Source organism: Aspergillus undulatus (genome assembly GCF_047715775.1).
Source record: "Aspergillus undulatus strain CBS 261.88 unplaced genomic scaffold BDV17scaffold_11, whole genome shotgun sequence".
Lineage (NCBI taxonomy): Eukaryota > Fungi > Ascomycota > Eurotiomycetes > Eurotiales > Aspergillaceae > Aspergillus > Aspergillus undulatus.
Window position 1 is genome coordinate 164,280 of NW_027396615.1, and position 16,877 is coordinate 181,156.

At 52.8% G+C, this 16,877-nt stretch overlaps 7 protein-coding genes across 7 annotated transcripts; 5 read left to right on the forward strand and 2 right to left on the reverse strand.

The window, feature by feature from the left end:
* Positions 1-485: 485 nt before the first annotated feature.
* Positions 486-2,819, reverse strand: BDV17DRAFT_20199 (alkaline phosphatase). Its single transcript, XM_073755271.1, has 3 exons — positions 2,653-2,819; positions 2,391-2,593; positions 486-2,336 (listed from the first exon to the last, which is right to left on the reverse strand). Exons 1-3 carry the CDS (start codon positions 2,763-2,765, stop codon positions 655-657), a joined length of 1,998 nt encoding a protein of 665 aa, XP_073617907.1. The 5' UTR covers positions 2,766-2,819; the 3' UTR covers positions 486-654.
* Positions 2,820-4,300: 1,481 nt separating this feature from the next.
* BDV17DRAFT_20178 (uncharacterized protein) lies at positions 4,301-6,545 on the reverse strand. The gene has a single exon (XM_073755266.1). It carries the CDS (start codon positions 6,173-6,175, stop codon positions 4,481-4,483), a length of 1,695 nt encoding a protein of 564 aa, XP_073617908.1. The 5' UTR covers positions 6,176-6,545; the 3' UTR covers positions 4,301-4,480.
* Positions 6,546-6,804: 259 nt separating this feature from the next.
* On the forward strand, positions 6,805-7,287 carry BDV17DRAFT_289073 (mediator of RNA polymerase II transcription subunit 31; the record flags this gene model as incomplete). Its single annotated transcript, XM_073761579.1, has 1 exon — positions 6,805-7,287. The coding sequence occupies one exon, from the start codon at positions 6,805-6,807 to the stop codon at positions 7,285-7,287; it is 483 nt and encodes a 160-aa protein (XP_073617909.1).
* A 711-nt stretch (positions 7,288-7,998) lies between these two features.
* Positions 7,999-12,564, forward strand: BDV17DRAFT_20180 (uncharacterized protein). Its single transcript, XM_073755267.1, has 2 exons — positions 7,999-8,761; positions 8,847-12,564. Exons 1-2 carry the CDS (start codon positions 8,541-8,543, stop codon positions 12,097-12,099), a joined length of 3,474 nt encoding a protein of 1,157 aa, XP_073617910.1. The 5' UTR covers positions 7,999-8,540; the 3' UTR covers positions 12,100-12,564.
* Positions 12,565-12,581: 17 nt separating this feature from the next.
* BDV17DRAFT_20220 (palmitoyl-protein thioesterase family protein) lies at positions 12,582-13,817 on the forward strand. Its single transcript, XM_073755275.1, has one exon. It carries the CDS (start codon positions 12,733-12,735, stop codon positions 13,705-13,707), a length of 975 nt encoding a protein of 324 aa, XP_073617911.1. The 5' UTR covers positions 12,582-12,732; the 3' UTR covers positions 13,708-13,817.
* On the forward strand, positions 13,818-14,411 carry BDV17DRAFT_20221 (uncharacterized protein). Its single transcript, XM_073755276.1, has 2 exons — positions 13,818-14,242; positions 14,301-14,411. The coding sequence occupies exons 1-2, from the start codon at positions 13,928-13,930 to the stop codon at positions 14,325-14,327; spliced, it is 342 nt and encodes a 113-aa protein (XP_073617912.1). The 5' UTR covers positions 13,818-13,927; the 3' UTR covers positions 14,328-14,411.
* On the forward strand, positions 14,375-16,115 carry BDV17DRAFT_20327 (uncharacterized protein). The gene has a single exon (XM_073755292.1). It carries the CDS (start codon positions 14,495-14,497, stop codon positions 16,049-16,051), a length of 1,557 nt encoding a protein of 518 aa, XP_073617913.1. The 5' UTR covers positions 14,375-14,494; the 3' UTR covers positions 16,052-16,115.
* The last annotated feature ends 762 nt before the right edge of the window (positions 16,116-16,877 follow it).

Below are 16,877 nucleotides of genomic sequence, written 5' to 3' on the forward strand. Positions count from 1 at the left end.
ACGTCAGCAGCAGTCATGCTCACAGGCCACAGGGACAGGCACCGCAACGGCGCAATGATATCACCGTCAGCATCAGCAGGAATGAGGACCCTGACGCAAATATATCGCCTCCAAAAAGTAAAAGACAATGGCAGGCATTTATCTACGTATGCTTGTGACGCCTTTGGCCGTTCTCTCTTTCGAGTTCTCAGTCTTTGGTCGATGATGCGTACTGTCAATTTACCAGCCATTGATCGGCATCTCCCAATCAACCCTTAGCCGTCCCAAGCCAGAGGATTGTCATTGGGCTTTCCACCTTCAGTAATTCTGCTCTGCGCGCCTTGCGTACTCTGCAGCCCGACTACGTACGCCGTCCCTGGTCTCCGATATCGATATTGTGGACTAGAGTTGTGGAATGTTGCTCTCCTTGGCGGTTTGCGAGTAGCCCGATTGCTTCTGCATGCGTTTCCTTAAGCGTCTTCTGCCTCTTTATACTATCCGGCAACTATCCCCCGCGAGCAACCTAAGGCGACATGAAAACATATATTGTTACTAATATGTATATAGAAGATAATATACAGTCGTAACTGCGTCAAAGCAGTCTGGTAAGTGAAAGAGGGAAATGTCAAATGACAATTCTAATTAACTCATTATTTATTAGCATAAACCAAACTCCTAGTCGGAGCTGCAGTGGCCCTCATCGCTGTCGCCGCCGTGGCTTCCACCCTTGGTCTCGGCCAGGCCAAGGCATTCAGCGATGTAGAAGAAGATGTCGACGGAGTTGTAGACACCGCCGAAGAGCTCCTGGCAAGGGCCACGAGCAAAGACAGGGACATCGGTCAAGGAGTGAACGCCCTGGTCGGCATCGGGGGCAAGAGTTCCGTTGATCAGGAACCCGCTGACAGCGTCCTTGTAGCTGGCGTAACTGGTACCGTCACCACCCTCCTCGGCGGGGGTGCGAGGGCCATCCTTGTGAACCTTGTAGTTCTCGCGGTGGTCAGGGAACGCGACGGTGCCGGCGTGGAGAGCATAGCGGGGGTCCCAGCGGGCAGGGAAGTGGACACCCTCGGAGTAGCGGAGAGCGTTGGAGCCAGCGACGGTGTACTGCGAGAGACCAGAGTTCTGGTAGACACCGACAGCGCGGCGCTTGTCGCGGTCATCCTCCTGCTCCTCGAGGTACTGGGTGTCGACAGCACCAGTGACATCGAAACCGTGGCCGTGGTCAGCGGTGACGACTACGAGGGTGTCCTCGAGGACACCGAGCTTCTCGAGTCTTTCGATGGTGGCCTTTACGGTGTCGTCAAGCTCGAGAAGCTCACCGAGAGAGCGGTCGTAGTCAAGAGTGTGCATCTGCTTGTCAATGCTGGCAGCCTCAGCCATCAGGAACCAACCCTCCTCACGACGACGTTCGTCAAGGATGTCAATAGCCTTGAGGGTCATGTCCTTAAGGCCGGGGAGATCATCAGCATCGCTGCCAGAACCATCGGGGTGGTTAGCCTGGTTCTTGAGGTTATCTGTGTAGACATTGCGGTCGAGCCATGTGGGCAGGTTGGAGATGGAGAAAAGACCAAGAGCCCGGTCCTTGGTGGACGCGGCCTCGAGAGAGGTCTTGTCCAGACTGAGGGTGTAGCCCTTGTCCTGGAACAACTGGTAGTAATCGCGAGGAGCGTCCTCGCTGGTGAGGAAGTTCTCCGCACCGGCGCCGAAGAGGACGTCAGGGCCGTCGAACTCAGTCCAGGTGTAGTTCGTGATACCCTCGAGGAAGGTGCTGATCACGTGGTCGTATTCTGAACGAAGACGGGTGTGGGAGGTCAGGGCGCCGGGAGTAGCATCGGCAAGGAAAGCAGTGGAAACAATACCGACACCAGCGTGAGGGTGCTGGCGACGGAAAATCTCGGGAATAAGCTCAAACTTGGGGTCATCGAAGGGGTCCTCAGAAGAGTCCGCGTAGACACCAAGCGCGTTGACGGTGGTCTTGTGGCCTCCGTACAGCGCAGCGGCGGAGTTGGCGGAGTCAGTGATGAAGGAGTCCATGGAGTGGGTCATCTGGTGACCAAGGACAGGGAACTTGTCCAGTTGCAATTTAGTTTGGTACTTTCCGTTGATGCTCTTGTGCGCAATGAGACGAGCAGCAGTGATCATGTTGGTGGTCATGCCGTCACCGACAAAGAGGACGACGTTCTTAGCGCGGCGCTTCTTGGGAACATCACGGACGAGCCAGTTGGCAACGGTTTGCTCCTCACCGTAGTAGGTCAGGATAGCCTCATATTCGCCGGGCTCGTACAAAGCAAGGTGTCTGTAAGCCTTGGAAGTGACGTTGACGACGGAGGGTAACTCGGCATCCTGAGCAAACAGATCTATAGCCGATTAGCCTGCGGCGACGAAAACAGTTTGCAAAAAGCGATATTTACCTTCGTACCAGCTGAACTGCCAGCTCTCGAGCTCGGAATCCTCAATGTCAAAGAACTCGGTCACATCGACGCCTGCCTGGCCCTTCTTGCCGATGGTGAATTTGAAGTTAGTGTCGGGGACACCGTCGCGTGCCTCGGATCCATTGACAGGCGAATGGACTTCCAGACGGATATCGAAGCGTTGGCCGGGGAGGAAGTCGGCCCTGAGGACCCGATTGTAAGTTTCACGGCTCTTAAAAATTCACATTGGGAAGGAGCTTACTGGTCAGGAGGGAAGACGCAGCCCAGGGAAGGACAGCCTCCAAGACGCTGGAAGTATTGACCGAAGACGCCAGAGGCAAACAATGCCACACCGGCGAAAGAGGTAGGCCTCATGTTGATCGGAAAGCAGTGTCAACGACTCAACAGGTTCAAACCGGTGGTAGGACACAGCTGTCAGGCAGGGGGAGCAGGGCCTCTTTATTTATTTCCGACCAGAAATCCAAGACCCGTCACCCAACGGGCGAGCTCCGACGCGCTCTTTCTCGCATGGCAGATGCAGGCTGACCTGAAAGAGAATTCCCCATCAGCGATTTCTCATCTGCTGATTGATTCCGCCGGGATCCAGGCGCATGCAGCGATAGCGATGGACAACCCCATCTCGGAACCCTGCTTAGCTGGCTTGGCGGATGCGACCTCGAAAGCCCTTCTGAGCCAGCGCGAATGAGAAAGGACGACAGCATCCACGTGCGGCAGCTAAAAAGCTGCCATGAAGCTTGGATTGGGTCACTGGCCGGGCGAAGATTGCGCTGCCTTGGCGCCAAGCATCGCCTCCTCTGCGAGGGTCTACACGTGCAGACAGACGTTGTCCCCGTTGCTCGCACTTTGATCCTCTCGCGATCGAGTCTGACTCGAGCCAATCTAGTCCCGGTGGAGTTGATGCATACAAGTCTGGAAATACGAACGAAGAAGGAATTCTTCGGCATAACCGATGCTTTGACGGAGATGAGCTTTCCAACGTTCGACGTCAAATCTCGCATCATAAGGTGCAGGTGGTCTTACTTCCACCAATCCACGGAGCCGACTCGCCCATGCTCTATGCCGCACCGATCTGGCAGAATCTCGCAATGAGAGGTCAGTTCGATGCCCGGCTGCCATGGTCCACTGAGGCAAATCTGATGGATGCATGCGAGTAGGCGTCACTGGCCTTGAACGGACATTTCAAAAATTTTATCACAACGTGCTGAAATATCCAACACTTTAGTTTGATGACTGGAAACGCGCTGGATAGTGCCACTTGAAGGGACAAACCCGACATTCGTGCCCTGCGAGCATGGCCTGGCTCCAGGACGCATGCCATGTCAGCACTCGAAGTTCCGCTAACTGAAATGAACTCTCAGGGCAAATCAAGCGCTACTGAAACTAATATTTGTACTGAAAAACCTGTTCTCACTTGCGAAGTACTTCCAATCTTCAGCCCTCAGCTCTCGACTCAACCAGGCAAGCAAGATGAACCAGCCGATCAGCAGGCCCCAAGAAACAGAATACCAAGGCGCGTTCCTGTTCCATATGTACCTTCTAGAAGCCTTGTGCATGAACCTCCTGCCGCTGAGATTCCCCGCAAAACCCCTGCTGATCCGTCCGCATGTGTATCAGAAGGCGCTTACACGGCGTACTCAACCCAATCACTGGCTTTACTGACTTAGTTGATGTCGTCTGCATCAAGCTATTGTCATTTAAGCTTATCTGAGCCCTGTCCATCTTTTTTCTCAAGGTCCCCAGTCTAGTTGCCCTAAAGCTGCTGAGAAGTGCGTACCTTGAGGGCGAGGCCCGGCAACGTGCTTACTTTCTGTTTTAGGAACAATTTCTAGATCTGCTCCTGGAAGCCTCCGGTTGTAGATTCATCGACGCTTGCTGCTTTGATAAGGCTTTATTTGAAGCGGATGTTCAGAGTCCTTAGCGCCAGCCTTGGTGACGCTGACATCGTTCTCATGCACACTAGGTATGCTCAAAAGGATCCCGATACTCACGTGCTGAACCAATCAGCTCTATTATTATCACCTTTAGATATCTCTTTAGAACACCCACCGCTGTGACCTCTATAATCCACCTCAACAATTGCCATTCTCCAACCCCTCCGTTCCAAACTCCTTTCCAAACTCCTTAACGACCCACCCACACCACTTTTCAAAAGCCCTCCTCCACTCTGCCAACCTCCTTGCCTTAGTTCCGTCCCCATTAGCACCCATCTCAACATCCCCCCTCCAATCCTCCTCAGACTGATCCTCAAAAGCCGCCCACCGAACACTATCCTCCGCCATAGTCGCCAACCCCGCAAGCCCCGTATTCTCAAACCCAGCCAGCACCTGATAAAAGTCATGGCTTAGGCCGTTCTTCCCATGGCCCAGAACAGCAGGGTCGTCGTTGTTCAGTGAGACGGGGACACCGCGCGCTTGAAGCGCCGGCATAGGGTGCATGAGGATATTGGATGTTAGACGCAGGACCTCATGCGAGATGGGACACATCTCGATGAGGAGTTTCTTTTCCTTGACGAGGTCGATTAGGAGCGGGTGTTTGTAGAGGGAGAAGGCGTGCCCGATGCGTCGCGGGGAGAGGAGGATTGCGTCGTAGAGGTTATGGTCTGTGCTGTTGCCGTCGCCTAGGCATTCGCCGGCGTGGAAGAAGAAGGGGATGGTGAGGTTTAAGCGGGCACACTCGGCCTGGAACCATTTTGTGAGGGGGAGGAGTTCGAGGAGGGTTTTGCCGGCGTCTTCTTGGCCGACGAAGTCGAAGCCTGCGATGAATTCTGGGTAGGCCTTTTTGCAGGAGAGGCATTGCTCCATCGATGATTTGATTGCGTCTAGCGGGAAGCCGCGGATGGCTGTCCAGATCATGCGCGCGCCCCAGAAGTTGGAGCCTGCGGGGGTGGATTTATATTTGCTGATTTCGTGTTGGAAGCATTCGAGGAAGTAGGTGAAGTCGGGTTCGGGGTCGTCTGCGCCTTCTCGGTAGAATGGTTGTACGAGACCAAGACGGAACTCGATGTATTTGATGCCGTCGTCGTGGATCTGTTGGAGGAGCCGGGGTATGCAACGCCGGAAGATAGGTTCTGTAAAGAACAGCCCGCCGATGGCGGCAAAGCATGAGGTGAATTTCTTCCAGATATCGGAGATGCCGTGGTGATGCTCCAAAGCCTCTTCCTCGTTTATCGTCATACGTGAGACAGCCCAGTCCCTGAATGCCGCCACGCCTCCAGGGTATGTCCGTGCCGCATTCAGAACCGGCACGGGCTTGTTGGGTGTATAACCTGAATGCCAGATGTTCACCTCGGTGTCCCTATCCTGCGCGCCAGGCCTATACAGAAATTTAAAGGGCTCCGACCATCTCGACCCTGGCCCGCAACACAGCGGCTCTGGACTCGTAATGTAGAATCCAGGTATCTCAAGTGCTTGGTCAATCATCCAGTCGATATCAACCATGGCTTCCATATGCGCATGCAATAGACAGCCCTTGGGCATAGCGGTGATGATCTTCCACAGCGTAGTCTGCTCCATCCTGTCCCGCGACAACGCGAACGACATACCGGGGAACATGACTTCCTTCAGATCGTGAGGTGGATTCGTCCTCGCGGGTGCTGTCCAGAACAACTCCAGTTCCTTCTTGCGAATGTTGGAGAGTATCGTAGCAGCGGTCTTTGCGACCGGTGACATGTTCTGTTTGAAGACATGGTCATGTCTGCTGCTTTTCTCGCGCTCTATCAATGCGGAACGCTGTGCGAGGTGCTTTTCTATGCCGTGGTCCGCCATTTTGGTTGACTTCTACTCTGCCGTTGTGGTTGGGGCCGGCTCTCGAATCCCTTCAGCTGCAGAGACTGATGCCGCGCCGTACAAAAGGCCTCTCGCAATCTATAGCGGGGCGAGAGTCAAAATTTTCTCTGCCAAGTCGATAGCAGAGAGCCGATTGTAACGACGGGATGGGTAGTCTTGACTCTAGCCGCCCATGGAACTATTGATGCGATAAAAAATGGTCTGCCTGGGGCTTATCGGTTGAACCCCGCCACCCGCTGCCCCAAACTGTTTATGGAGGTCGACCAGGGCCAATGGCATTCTTGCGAGGTTCTGGGTATGGTAGGTATTCCAGCATTGGTTATGGTTGACACAAAGCACAGCGAGTATTTTGAGCGAGCTAATTGTGAGATGTCGAGGTATCGTTCAAGGCTTCAAGCCGGAAGTGGTTGCGAAGACAGAGCGGACTTTAGGCCAGGAACGACTATCTCCGGTCTTGGCGAGCGAGCTCTCCTTCACTTAGCAACGAGTGGTGCTCTCTCCTCCATCGCACCAACACGCCCGCTTGGCAGCTTGAATACTATTGATACGCTCTGTCTGAACTCCAGCCATTCAGCTAAAGCAAGGAATACCTTTCTTTCAGTGCCATCATGGCCCAACCGCAGCCGGATCAAGCGCAGCCGCCCGCAACTCTCACCAATCCCCGATTCACGCTCGAGCTCGAATTCGTGTCCTCCCTCGCAAATCCGTACTACCTATCCCACCTTGCGGTGACTTATCCAAGCCTACTAGGGATCTCCAAATCTGGTAAAGAGAGCGACGTCAACGACGACAATGCAGACCCGGAAGCCGAGGCGTTCGCTGCCTATCTTGCCTACCTCTACTCTTACTGGAAGACGCCTGAATACTCCCAATTCCTGACACATCCCGGTGCGACATTACGTGCGCTACGACTCCTCCAAGAAGAGAGCTTTCGTCGCGATATTATTCGTCCGCAGGTTATTGAAGGCTTAGCGAGGGTGGACTTGAATGGCGAGCAGGGGGGCGCGGCTGCACCGGGAGAACAAGATGGGGGAGACAAAGCGGGTCAGGAAGCTCAGGGAAACGCTGCGAATAACACGGGCAAGCATTGATGATGGAATTGGTGGCGGGATCGAGTTCATTTAGCGTCCTTTACCCTTAGCAGGTCCGATGCCTCTGAGCTGGAAATTGGGCGAACTCCCCGCAAGTGAGAGACATTCATAAGCCTGCGGGGTATAGATCGAACATGATCTACTTCAGGACAAAGATTGGACTTCGTGATTTTATTGGTACTGGTTTCTACTCCTAAAGCGATGCCGACGCCTTTTCTTGCTTGACCTTCTGGAGCATCATGTGTGACCGAGGTAGCCTCCCCGTGATCGTCGATGGGCGCCGGCAAATCTAAGGGCGAAAGGGACGGTGCACGCGAGTACGCACTAGTTTCCCAACACTTACTACGCTCCGAGGGTGCGCATATCTGCTTGTTACTCTGGAGCCTGACGGGTGAACAATGCGGGGGAACGTGAGCAGCTGAAGTATATGGAGTACTGCGCACTTTAACCCTTGCCGTCGAACCCGACAGCTACTACCACGCTCCATTGGCGCTCGGATGCATAGCTTCCACTAAGCAACATCGATATGAGCGAGCTTGGAGATTCCAATCACCTTTCCCTTTGATATAGTACCCGCGAGACCGACGTCCCCGAAGAAACAGTCTCAGGTGGAAGGAGCCAAGATCGGCCGGGCGAGACTCGCGAGCAGCTTACCTAGCAATTACTTTCGTACCACAATATTTAAAAAGCTCTGAGTAAGACATCGCAGCCAAAGACCTAATTCCGTAAGATTAGACGATCTAACAACCTGTTACAAATACAGTTAAATGCTCTGTTGAACGTCTGCTCTCTGCGGAAGGTGATCGCCAAGTGTCCGCGGACAGGGTGAATTTGCCGACTCCCCCGGTGCTAACCCAACCACTTATTTCTCAGCTTCCCCTCGAACCTCCCCCATCTCACAAACGAGAGCCCCCCTACCCCTGTTGCCTCCCAGCAACATCTGTTGCGTGCAAAGAGCCCATTTGCACACTGGATCATCTCTACAGATGGATCTTATTTCTACTTGATGAGCCGCACAGATCGCGAACTGCTCATCCGCCAATCTCCACTAATCACGGCCGCGAGTCCGCGACTCCTGCAAGGTGACATCAAGCGCCCCTGATGCTTTGACAGCGATCTTTTTATAATCCCACGCTCCGACTCACTTTCGTTCTTTTGCGCCGTCCCTGGGATCCCACGCTCGACCGAACTGGATTTTGTCTTCCTGAAACAACACCTACCCCTGGAGGATCGCCGACATACCCCTGCCCACGATGACGATGGAAGCAGTGCGCCAAAAATGCCGGCCAAAGCATCAGATTCTGGTCCTGAAGTGCTATCCTCAGTACCAAAAGGGCGTTCAGGAAGTTAAGCCGAATTCCAGCGAACTTTCCTATCTCCTATACTATGTGAGCACGCGCCGCAGCAAGCTACCCAAGGTTAGCACTTTTCTGGAGAAAAGGGCTGCCAGAGATGTCTGGCGCCGTAAAATCGGGTGAGTCCGTGGATTTCTATGGTCAAGGTTGACGCATTGATGCAATGTTGGAACTTTTTTTGCTGACACTGAAGCTCTCCGCCAGCAATGTCCAAGTCACTCTCCAAATCTTGAGCGCACTCATCGAGAAAGTTCCCCGCGATTTACCCATCTTTGCCCGATCAGTCTTGACTGTTATTGAAACCGTGCTCCGGTCTCGCGATATCTCCATGGTCGAGGATTCGATTGCGACATTTGAGACTTTTTGCCGTCACCAGGATATGGCTGCGCTCTCCGCTGAGCAGGACTTTGCGAACCAATATCGGGACGTCGTACAAATCTACGCGAGCTATGCTCATGAAGAGCACCAAACCCAGTCGAAGACTTCTCCCAGTCCTCCGCAGGCAATACGGTGGAAGAATGCCGGACTAAAAGCTATCAAGGGTGTTGTCAGCTCTGAGGCTGGTCTGGCAGCGGACGGTGGCGATTCACTGCGCTTGATACTACCCGTTATTCTGGAAAACTTGTACAATGGAGATGATAACTTGATCGCTTCCCTTGAGCGCCAGCTTCAGGAAGCGGAACGCCAAGCGCCGGACCCTGGAATACGACGACGATATAGTGCAGTTACTGTGCAAACAGTTGACACAGCAGAGGGCGACCCAGCACTGGCAGCTCAGAACATCGCAGATGTCGACAGGAAAGCTGAGTTGGATATGAGACTACTTGCTCTCCGATGCCTGGAACAGGTTATTGTCAACGGCAGCAGCCGTGGGCAGATCCGCATTACTACAAGAGTCGTGCTAGACTTCATTCTACGCAAGGGTCAATCCGCCAACAGTTACTTGTCGCTTGATACAAATGAGAACAACTGGGCCACGTCATTGATCGAAGTGGTCGCCAAATGGTGCCCCGTCCAGGCTCGTTTTATCATCTCCACTGCTGCAATGGAGGCTTTGTTCGAGATTCCTCCCAAGGAATCCACACTCGACAAGGCTTTCACCGTTATATACATCATCGACTACCTCTTGAAATCTTCAGTGAACATGATTGGACTTAGTGTGATAGACATTCTATTGGGCTTGATGCGTTATATGGCGATCTTGGTGTCTCCAATGCCCGAGAAAATGACAGATGAACAGCCTAGTGAGAAAGAAAAGGTGAACTACAATGACAGCGAGGAGCTCTCTCTGAAGAAAAAGGACCTACTTTTGCTGCTTCAAAAGTGCATTGGGGATCTCACTACCCATATCTACTACGGAGATCAGGTTGTCGATATGCTCCGGGCGATTTTGACTCGGATCAAACCGGCGCATGGCCAGGAACAAGTTCTGTCTACAGCAGCTACAACGGTACCCGACCAGCCAGATGGGCTTGCTACAGAGGCCAATTCAACCTCTTTCTCCTTGGTCAGCGCCAAAGTCAGCGCTCTCAGGGCGATCAAAAATATCCTACTGGTAGCTAATTCTCAACGGCCCATGGCGTCAGCTGGTGCTGAGTCGAGGAACCCAGTCGGAATCCATGTTTGGGAAGGGACTCACTGGCTTCTTCAAGATCCACACAAGGAGGTCAGGTATGCATACGTTGATGCACTTCTCTACTGGCTCAAACTTGAAACAAACAAAAACGACCATAAGCTGAAGGATCGGTCTGCCAAAACTGCTGTCGTCTCAAAACGCGATATTTCAGATACCTCGGAGAGGGCTGCTAAGCGAGCAACGGGAGCTCAACAAAGAGAAAAGGCCGTAATAATCGCCCAGTCAAGCTTCCTTCGTCTGCTCCACTTGACTATCTATGACGCTGCTCTTCAGCGCCCGGCGGAGGAGACCGAAGTGCGGATACTTCACCTACTCTTAGCCAGCCTCGTGGTGAGCCTCGGAATAAATGCGGTGCGATTTGGACTGCCGATGATACTAAGGCTCCAGGACGACATGGCCACATCCAACAGCTTGAGCACACCAGTGGCAAAAGTCAACATCGGCAGTCTGGTGCATGGATATCTATGGGTGTTGACCGAAACTTTCGGCCTTGATACTCTAAGGATCGGACAAGAAATCATTACTGATATTGATCTCCGGAAAGCGCGAGGCATCTGGCTGAATAGCATCAGTACTTCCTTGAGTAGCCTCGACAGCATTGTTCAAGACAACCGAGGGCATGCTGTCAGCCACAACAGTGGCGAGACAAGTCAAATGGTTCCATTCAAGAGTGGCACTGAGGAGCTCGTCCGCCGCATCGAGGAGTCATATAATCGTACCATGTCGGTTCATAGTCCACCAACTTCTCCGGGCCGCAATTACGGGAAGCCAGTTATAGGAGGGCATATGTCCCCGGTAAGCTTGCCTCCGGGCGATTCTCTTCCACCAGCAGTCCGAGAGCAAATGCTATCGCAGTGGTCCAAGCAGAGCGCCTTGGAAGCCGCTGAGCGAGAAAAGTCTGAAGCTCTTTCTCTCAACGGGTCGAGGACGGGAACCTTACCCGTGCGCGGTCATACCAACGTCAACGGTACTGGTAGCTCTATCTCAACAAATTCACCATCTACAGCCCACGTTGCGGGAGCAGGTCTCCACAACTCTCGGCGCATGAGCATGCCGGACAAAACGGGCACTGCCAACCATAGCTCAAGCAGAGACTCTCCAGTTCATGTCAACGAGTTGAGGCGTGTCCTTTCCGTGCAGACACCAGCCAGAGATCGCCGATTGAGCCCGTTGCGCGGTCGACTTGACGCCTCAAACGGCAGTATCGTTTCGTCTAGCAGCGAAAGTATGGTCAGTGGATTTTCGAACTCTGAGTTTGAGGGAGATGGAGGGTCGATCCGGCCGCAATCCACTAGAGATGGTCAAGAGCCCGTCGATGGCGATGAAACACCCAGGGCGCTGACGACCAACGGTGTCAATTACTTACAACCGCACCCCATTTCTCGCAGTTCCTCTTATGTCATTCCCCCGGTTCCACCTATTCCACATGATCTGTCTATCCCAGGCGGGTTTCCGAATGACTCTCAGCGTTCTTTGGCCTCATCCGACCGCCCCTCAACGGCTCCGGCTCCACGCAAACAAAACATCGTCAATGGAAAGAACAGTGACCACAAACCGCTTCATAGGCAAAAATCCCGGACTGGTGCCGGATTGACTGGCGGTGCCGAGGTACCAGAGGTGGCCATTAACGGCAAACCCACCGGAGGCCAACCCTTCGGTCTCCATGAAGTCCAGGAAACCTCCCAGCGACGTGACGTGCAGAACCTACTGGACAATTTCCTCTCATCATCGAACGCAGACACTAGCCGCCAGACGAGGCCCACTTCCAACTACATTGGTCGACGTAGTGTGACGGGAGGAATCGGACGCCCGCCTTACTAGTCTACCTATACTACTGCACATCCCCTCCCTCCTTTTACTCTTTCTCCTTTCCAATCTTCCTTTCTCACTTGATTTGGAAGTGCACGGCTACTTTACGGATATTTGTTCGTCGTGTTCTCCAGGCTTTGTGCACTTTTCTATTCATCTTTTCCCTTTCCTCTTCCTAGCCTGTTGAAGGTTTTGGCTTCCATTCCTTGTGCTGGCTTTACCATGCACCTCTTAGATTTCCTTTCCACTATATCCCTGTTATTTCAAGTTCTGCTGTGGTTTGAGTCCATGAGTAGTTAAAGATTTGTACGTATCTCTTTAGTCTGATCAGCCTTTTGCATGGTCATTGGTCCGAGTTGATAATGATATATTTCCGTTCGGGTATTTCTCCGCAGTTCAATTCTTGGGCGTTTGATTAGCGACATAGTTCAGGTAAAGTATAATTTACTTGAAGACGTCCTAGAAAGAAGAAAAGAGACAAAGTCTGTTCAAGCTGACAGAGTATTAACTAATGCAAAGTATTTCGTAGGTCGTCAGAACAGATCACATGCTGGACGTGATCTGAGGCTTCTCTGCATCCAGCTCCCCAGCCTTCCTTATCTCCCCGGCTTCCTCACCACAACACCTCTCAGACCAACCTCCAAAATGCGACATTTCACCCAGCTTCTGTTTCTCGCCCTCCCCTTTCTCTCAACCGCTCGCCCTCCCTCATCCTCCGAACTCACACCCCTCCCTCTCGTAATCTGGCACGGCCTTGGAGATGACTACACCCGCGCAGGCCTCAAAGAAGTCGCCGCTCTCTCCGACACAATCAACCCAGGAACATACGTGCACATAATCCATATCGGCGACTCCGCATCAGCAGACCGCCAAGCGACCTTCCTCGGAAACATCACGGACCAACTGTCCACGGTCTGCGACCAGCTCGCGTCCGAACCAATCCTATCCACCGCGCCGGCCGTCAACGCCCTCGGCTTCTCGCAAGGAGGCCAGTTTCTCCGCGCCTACGTCGAGCGATGCAATTTCCCGCCCGTCAGGAACCTAGTCACGTTTGGCAGTCAACACAACGGTATTTTCGAGTTCCAGGAATGCAGTTGGGGTGATTTCGTCTGTCGCGGTGCGGAGGCCTTACTCCACGCCGGACGGTGGAGTAATTTCGTGCAGTCGCAGTTTGTCCCCGCGCAGTATTTCCGTGACCCCGCCGATCTGGACGCGTACCTGGAGAACAGCAACTTCTTGGCTGACGTGAACAATGAGCGGGTTTTGAAGAATGCAACGTACAAGGAGAACCTGAGCAGCTTGAACCGCTTCGCGATGTTCATGTTTGAGGATGATAAGATGGTACACCCCAAGGAAACGTCGTGGTTTGCTGAAGTGGATTTGGAGTCGGGGGAGGTGACGCCGTTGAGGGAGAGGGTTATCTATAAGGAGGATTGGTTGGGGTTGAGGGAGCTGGATGAGAAGGGGGCGCTGGAATTTGGAACATTGAAGGGGGAGCACATGCAGCTGGCTGAGGATGACCTGGTGAAGGTGTTTACGGAATACTTTGGGCCAGTAGAGGTTGATATCCCACCCGTTCAGAGCCAGCCCAAGGTTCTTGTGAACCAGGAGGATCTCTAAGGCGTTTAGATATGATTTTTTGGTTGCATTTATCAATACCCGGCTTAAGTGTTGATCGCTCATACTTGGTTTACCCGAAGCGTCTTCATTTAAAAGGAGATTAACTTGAGAATTACCATTGTTAACAACTCTCTAAAGACCGTTCAGTGCCTTTGACGAGAGAGGTACTACAACATATCAGTCCGCCTGTCTTCCATCCGAGACCCAAAGCAACAATCACATGACAAGCAACTCCCAAACAACGTCCACGGGTACTCCTACTACCCAGCGACGTGACAGACTTATATCCATGACTCTGAAACCCCAGAAAAAGCGACCATCGACCCCCAAAATGAACTGGACAGGAGGCCGACTCCGCCGGCACTCCGAGCACAATTTCAAAGCGAAGCACAAACCACGGAAGCGGACGTTTAGGAGTAAAGACAAAGACTGCGGTCCGCATCAGATCACTCTCTTCAATGATCTTCAAGGGGGAGGCGGGACAGGGAGGGCCAATGATAGTACTGCAGGTCCAGGTCTAGATCCAGGTCTAGAGGTGAGAGTTTGACCCTGGCTATTTGGAGGGCAGTGTTGCTTATCGGCTACACACAAAGAACCTGAAATACACCCAGACAGTCTAAGCTGACGAGCCCGGTTGCAGAGTAGGGATACGCCCCCTACATCTAATCCTCGATCCCATAAATCCTCAAACCCACGCCCCGGCCCACAAACGCAGTCACAACGTCTCCCAAGCACAAGCCCAGGATCGCTAGACCGGCTCGAGAGAGTGAAGCGCCAACTACTAGAGATGCAGGATTGGGCTGCTGTAGGAGCAGCCCGCCCAGTCCAAGTGGCCTTCAGGGCGGAGGAGGACATGCAGCGGTTTGGTAAACGGCGCCGGCTCACGAAGCGGGATCATGAAAGGTTGCATACAGATACGGCTACGGCTACGGCGTTGCCACTGAGACACCGGGCTCGGGAGGATACGCGGTTTGAAGGGGTAGGGGGTCATGAGGTGCATGAGGATTTGGAGATAAGGATTGATGGGAGACGGTTGGGGCAGCAGTACGCTGATATAGACGGCGACAGCGGCGGCGACGCCGTGCTGAACGGAGGAAATCAGCCAATTAGTCAAGCCGGCATTGTTTCTTCCCAGTCAATGCTATTGGATGAGGACTCCCATAACTCGTACCGAGGACGGGATGGGGAAAAGACTCAGGGTGCGAATAGGAACAACGCGTTGCGAGGCTCGAGTGGCAACGGCCTGCAACCCGACACCTCAGAGGCGTCCTTTATGCCTGACTTACAATTGGACGACCAAGGTCTTCCAGTCCTACTGCACAGGAACTTGTCAGGATCAATGGAAACAGACACGGAATTGATCTCGGAAGGGCTAGGGTGTTCCGTGGAGCCGTTGCAGGTGCAGTCGAATGAAAGTACAGGTAGCTCTATCATCACGCATCCCGAGTCACCTGTTCGAAGACGCTTCACGATTGATGATCAGGCCGTCGCTGAGAGGCAAGGCAGATTTGGGATTCCATCTTCGATTAACGAGCCAAAAGCAGGGCCGCGAATCAAGAAGCTTATCTACCATCAGGGTGAATCCGAGCATGGCGAGAGTTCTGAAGTTGCGTCTCCAGCAGCGAGGCGGCCAATGTACAGAGATCATGGGCCGAGCATGCAAGTGCCGCATGACGGGAGGCTTAGAGCCCGTTTGGGAGCCTCGCCACAGCCGCATTCTCTCGATGTTCACAGCCAACAGAACGACATGTTTGGGCGTTTGGCACCAGGACAAACTTACTCAAATTCTAGCCCAAGCACGCGGATCCTGCAAGATGGCCAATTTGAACATGAAGGAAGTCCTGAAGCATTTCTGGATTCTTCTTTGGTACCGCCGAAGCAGACCGAATCTAGGCTTAGCTTTCACGGCCAGCTGAATGACTTTTCGAAATCAAGACCAATGTATCCCCACTTCGGCTGGCTTCCACAAGTGCATCAGAGGACTGGAAAACAGATCGTAAGCAACAGTCAACCGGCTAAGCCTTCCACGACACAGAGCCAGCCTCATACCAGCTCCTCCTGGTCGAAAAATGCCAACGAACGTTACCCATTGAGGACATATGGTCAACCGGATCAAGATATGCACCACCCGGGGATAGACCAGCACGCCGCTATACCGCGACGCAGAGATCATACTGGCATCCATTCCTCACTACGGATATTTGGACAACCTGTCGTTTTCGAAGACTCCAAAATACTTACGGACGGTCATACGACCGGGCAAGAGCCACCTGATATGGAACTCGACGTAGACAACACGAACTCGAGTTTCTCGTCAAGGCCGTGTCCGTTCCCTTCCCGCTGACCGAAACTGGCTATCCAGGCAGCCATCAGAATACCGCCTGTGTTTACTGAAATGTCCAGTAGAAACGGGACTCGGGAGCCCGTCGTGCTGGGCGGTAGCGGTTCGACGGCAGAACTCAAGAGAGAACCTACTTTATTATGTGACTTAACAGCACGTGACTCGCTTCCGCACCTTCGTCCACAAATTCTTCTTTTCGCCGCAGAACACCTTTCCCTCCATCAATTCTGAAGGTTGAGTCTCGACTCAACGCCGGCTGAGTCTCGAGGCCAACGCACAAGGTCAAAGTCCTCGAGGCTGAAGCCTTCTTGCAAGTTATTGGTCTTGTCTTGACGCCGACGTTGCCTTGACTCTGTTCATGAGGCTGGATGTCGGATGAATGCATGCCGACAGGATGCTTGCGCTTTGAACCACCTTTTTCTCGATCAATTTTCATCAGTTTCTCAAGGTAAGATATCTCCTGCTTCTCCTTTCCTGTGAAGCTGGGCCGCTGGCCCCATTTCTATTATGATGAGCACCATACCCATAAAGCATAGTTCACCTGAGATCTTCCGATCGTTGAACGACAACAGTACCATCACCATATCTTTCTGATATTGCTCTTTCGTCATTGTTGATTTCAAGCATGATTCGTGGTCTATGAGCTGACGAATGACGGCAAATTTAGGTCCCTCAGATAGTTTCAGATGGTAGAAAAATGCACAATAATGTCTTGGTTCCTGAGTCGAAATTCCCGAAAATTTCCAAATTCGTGGTGCTCCGAATGCATTGCTGCCCAAAGTGTCTGTGCTTTCGACCCTCACCACTCAGTAAAATTTAGTCGCCTACA

Bases quoted from the DNA above. Each gene is read 5' to 3' on its own strand.
- BDV17DRAFT_20220 (XM_073755275.1), top strand. From the start codon at position 12,733: ATGCGACATTTCACCCAGCTTCTGTTTCTCGCCCTCCCCTTTCTCTCA.
- BDV17DRAFT_20327 (XM_073755292.1), top strand. From the start codon at position 14,495: ATGCAGGATTGGGCTGCTGTAGGAGCAGCCCGCCCAGTCCAAGTGGCC.
- BDV17DRAFT_20180 (XM_073755267.1), top strand. From the start codon at position 8,541: ATGACGATGGAAGCAGTGCGCCAAAAATGCCGGCCAAAGCATCAGATT. The intron at 8,762-8,846 runs GTGAGTCCGTGG...GCTCTCCGCCAG, and splicing joins GTCTGGCGCCGTAAAATCGG to CAATGTCCAAGTCACTCTCC.
- BDV17DRAFT_20199 (XM_073755271.1), bottom strand. From the start codon at position 2,765: ATGAGGCCTACCTCTTTCGCCGGTGTGGCATTGTTTGCCTCTGGCGTC. The intron at 2,594-2,652 runs GTAAGCTCCTTC...TCGGGTCCTCAG, and splicing joins TGCGTCTTCCCTCCTGACCA to GGCCGACTTCCTCCCCGGCC. The intron at 2,337-2,390 runs GTAAATATCGCT...AATCGGCTATAG, and splicing joins GCAGTTCAGCTGGTACGAAG to ATCTGTTTGCTCAGGATGCC.
- BDV17DRAFT_20221 (XM_073755276.1), top strand. From the start codon at position 13,928: ATGACAAGCAACTCCCAAACAACGTCCACGGGTACTCCTACTACCCAG. The intron at 14,243-14,300 runs GTGAGAGTTTGA...CTACACACAAAG, and splicing joins GTCTAGATCCAGGTCTAGAG to AACCTGAAATACACCCAGAC.
- BDV17DRAFT_20178 (XM_073755266.1), bottom strand. From the start codon at position 6,175: ATGGCGGACCACGGCATAGAAAAGCACCTCGCACAGCGTTCCGCATTG.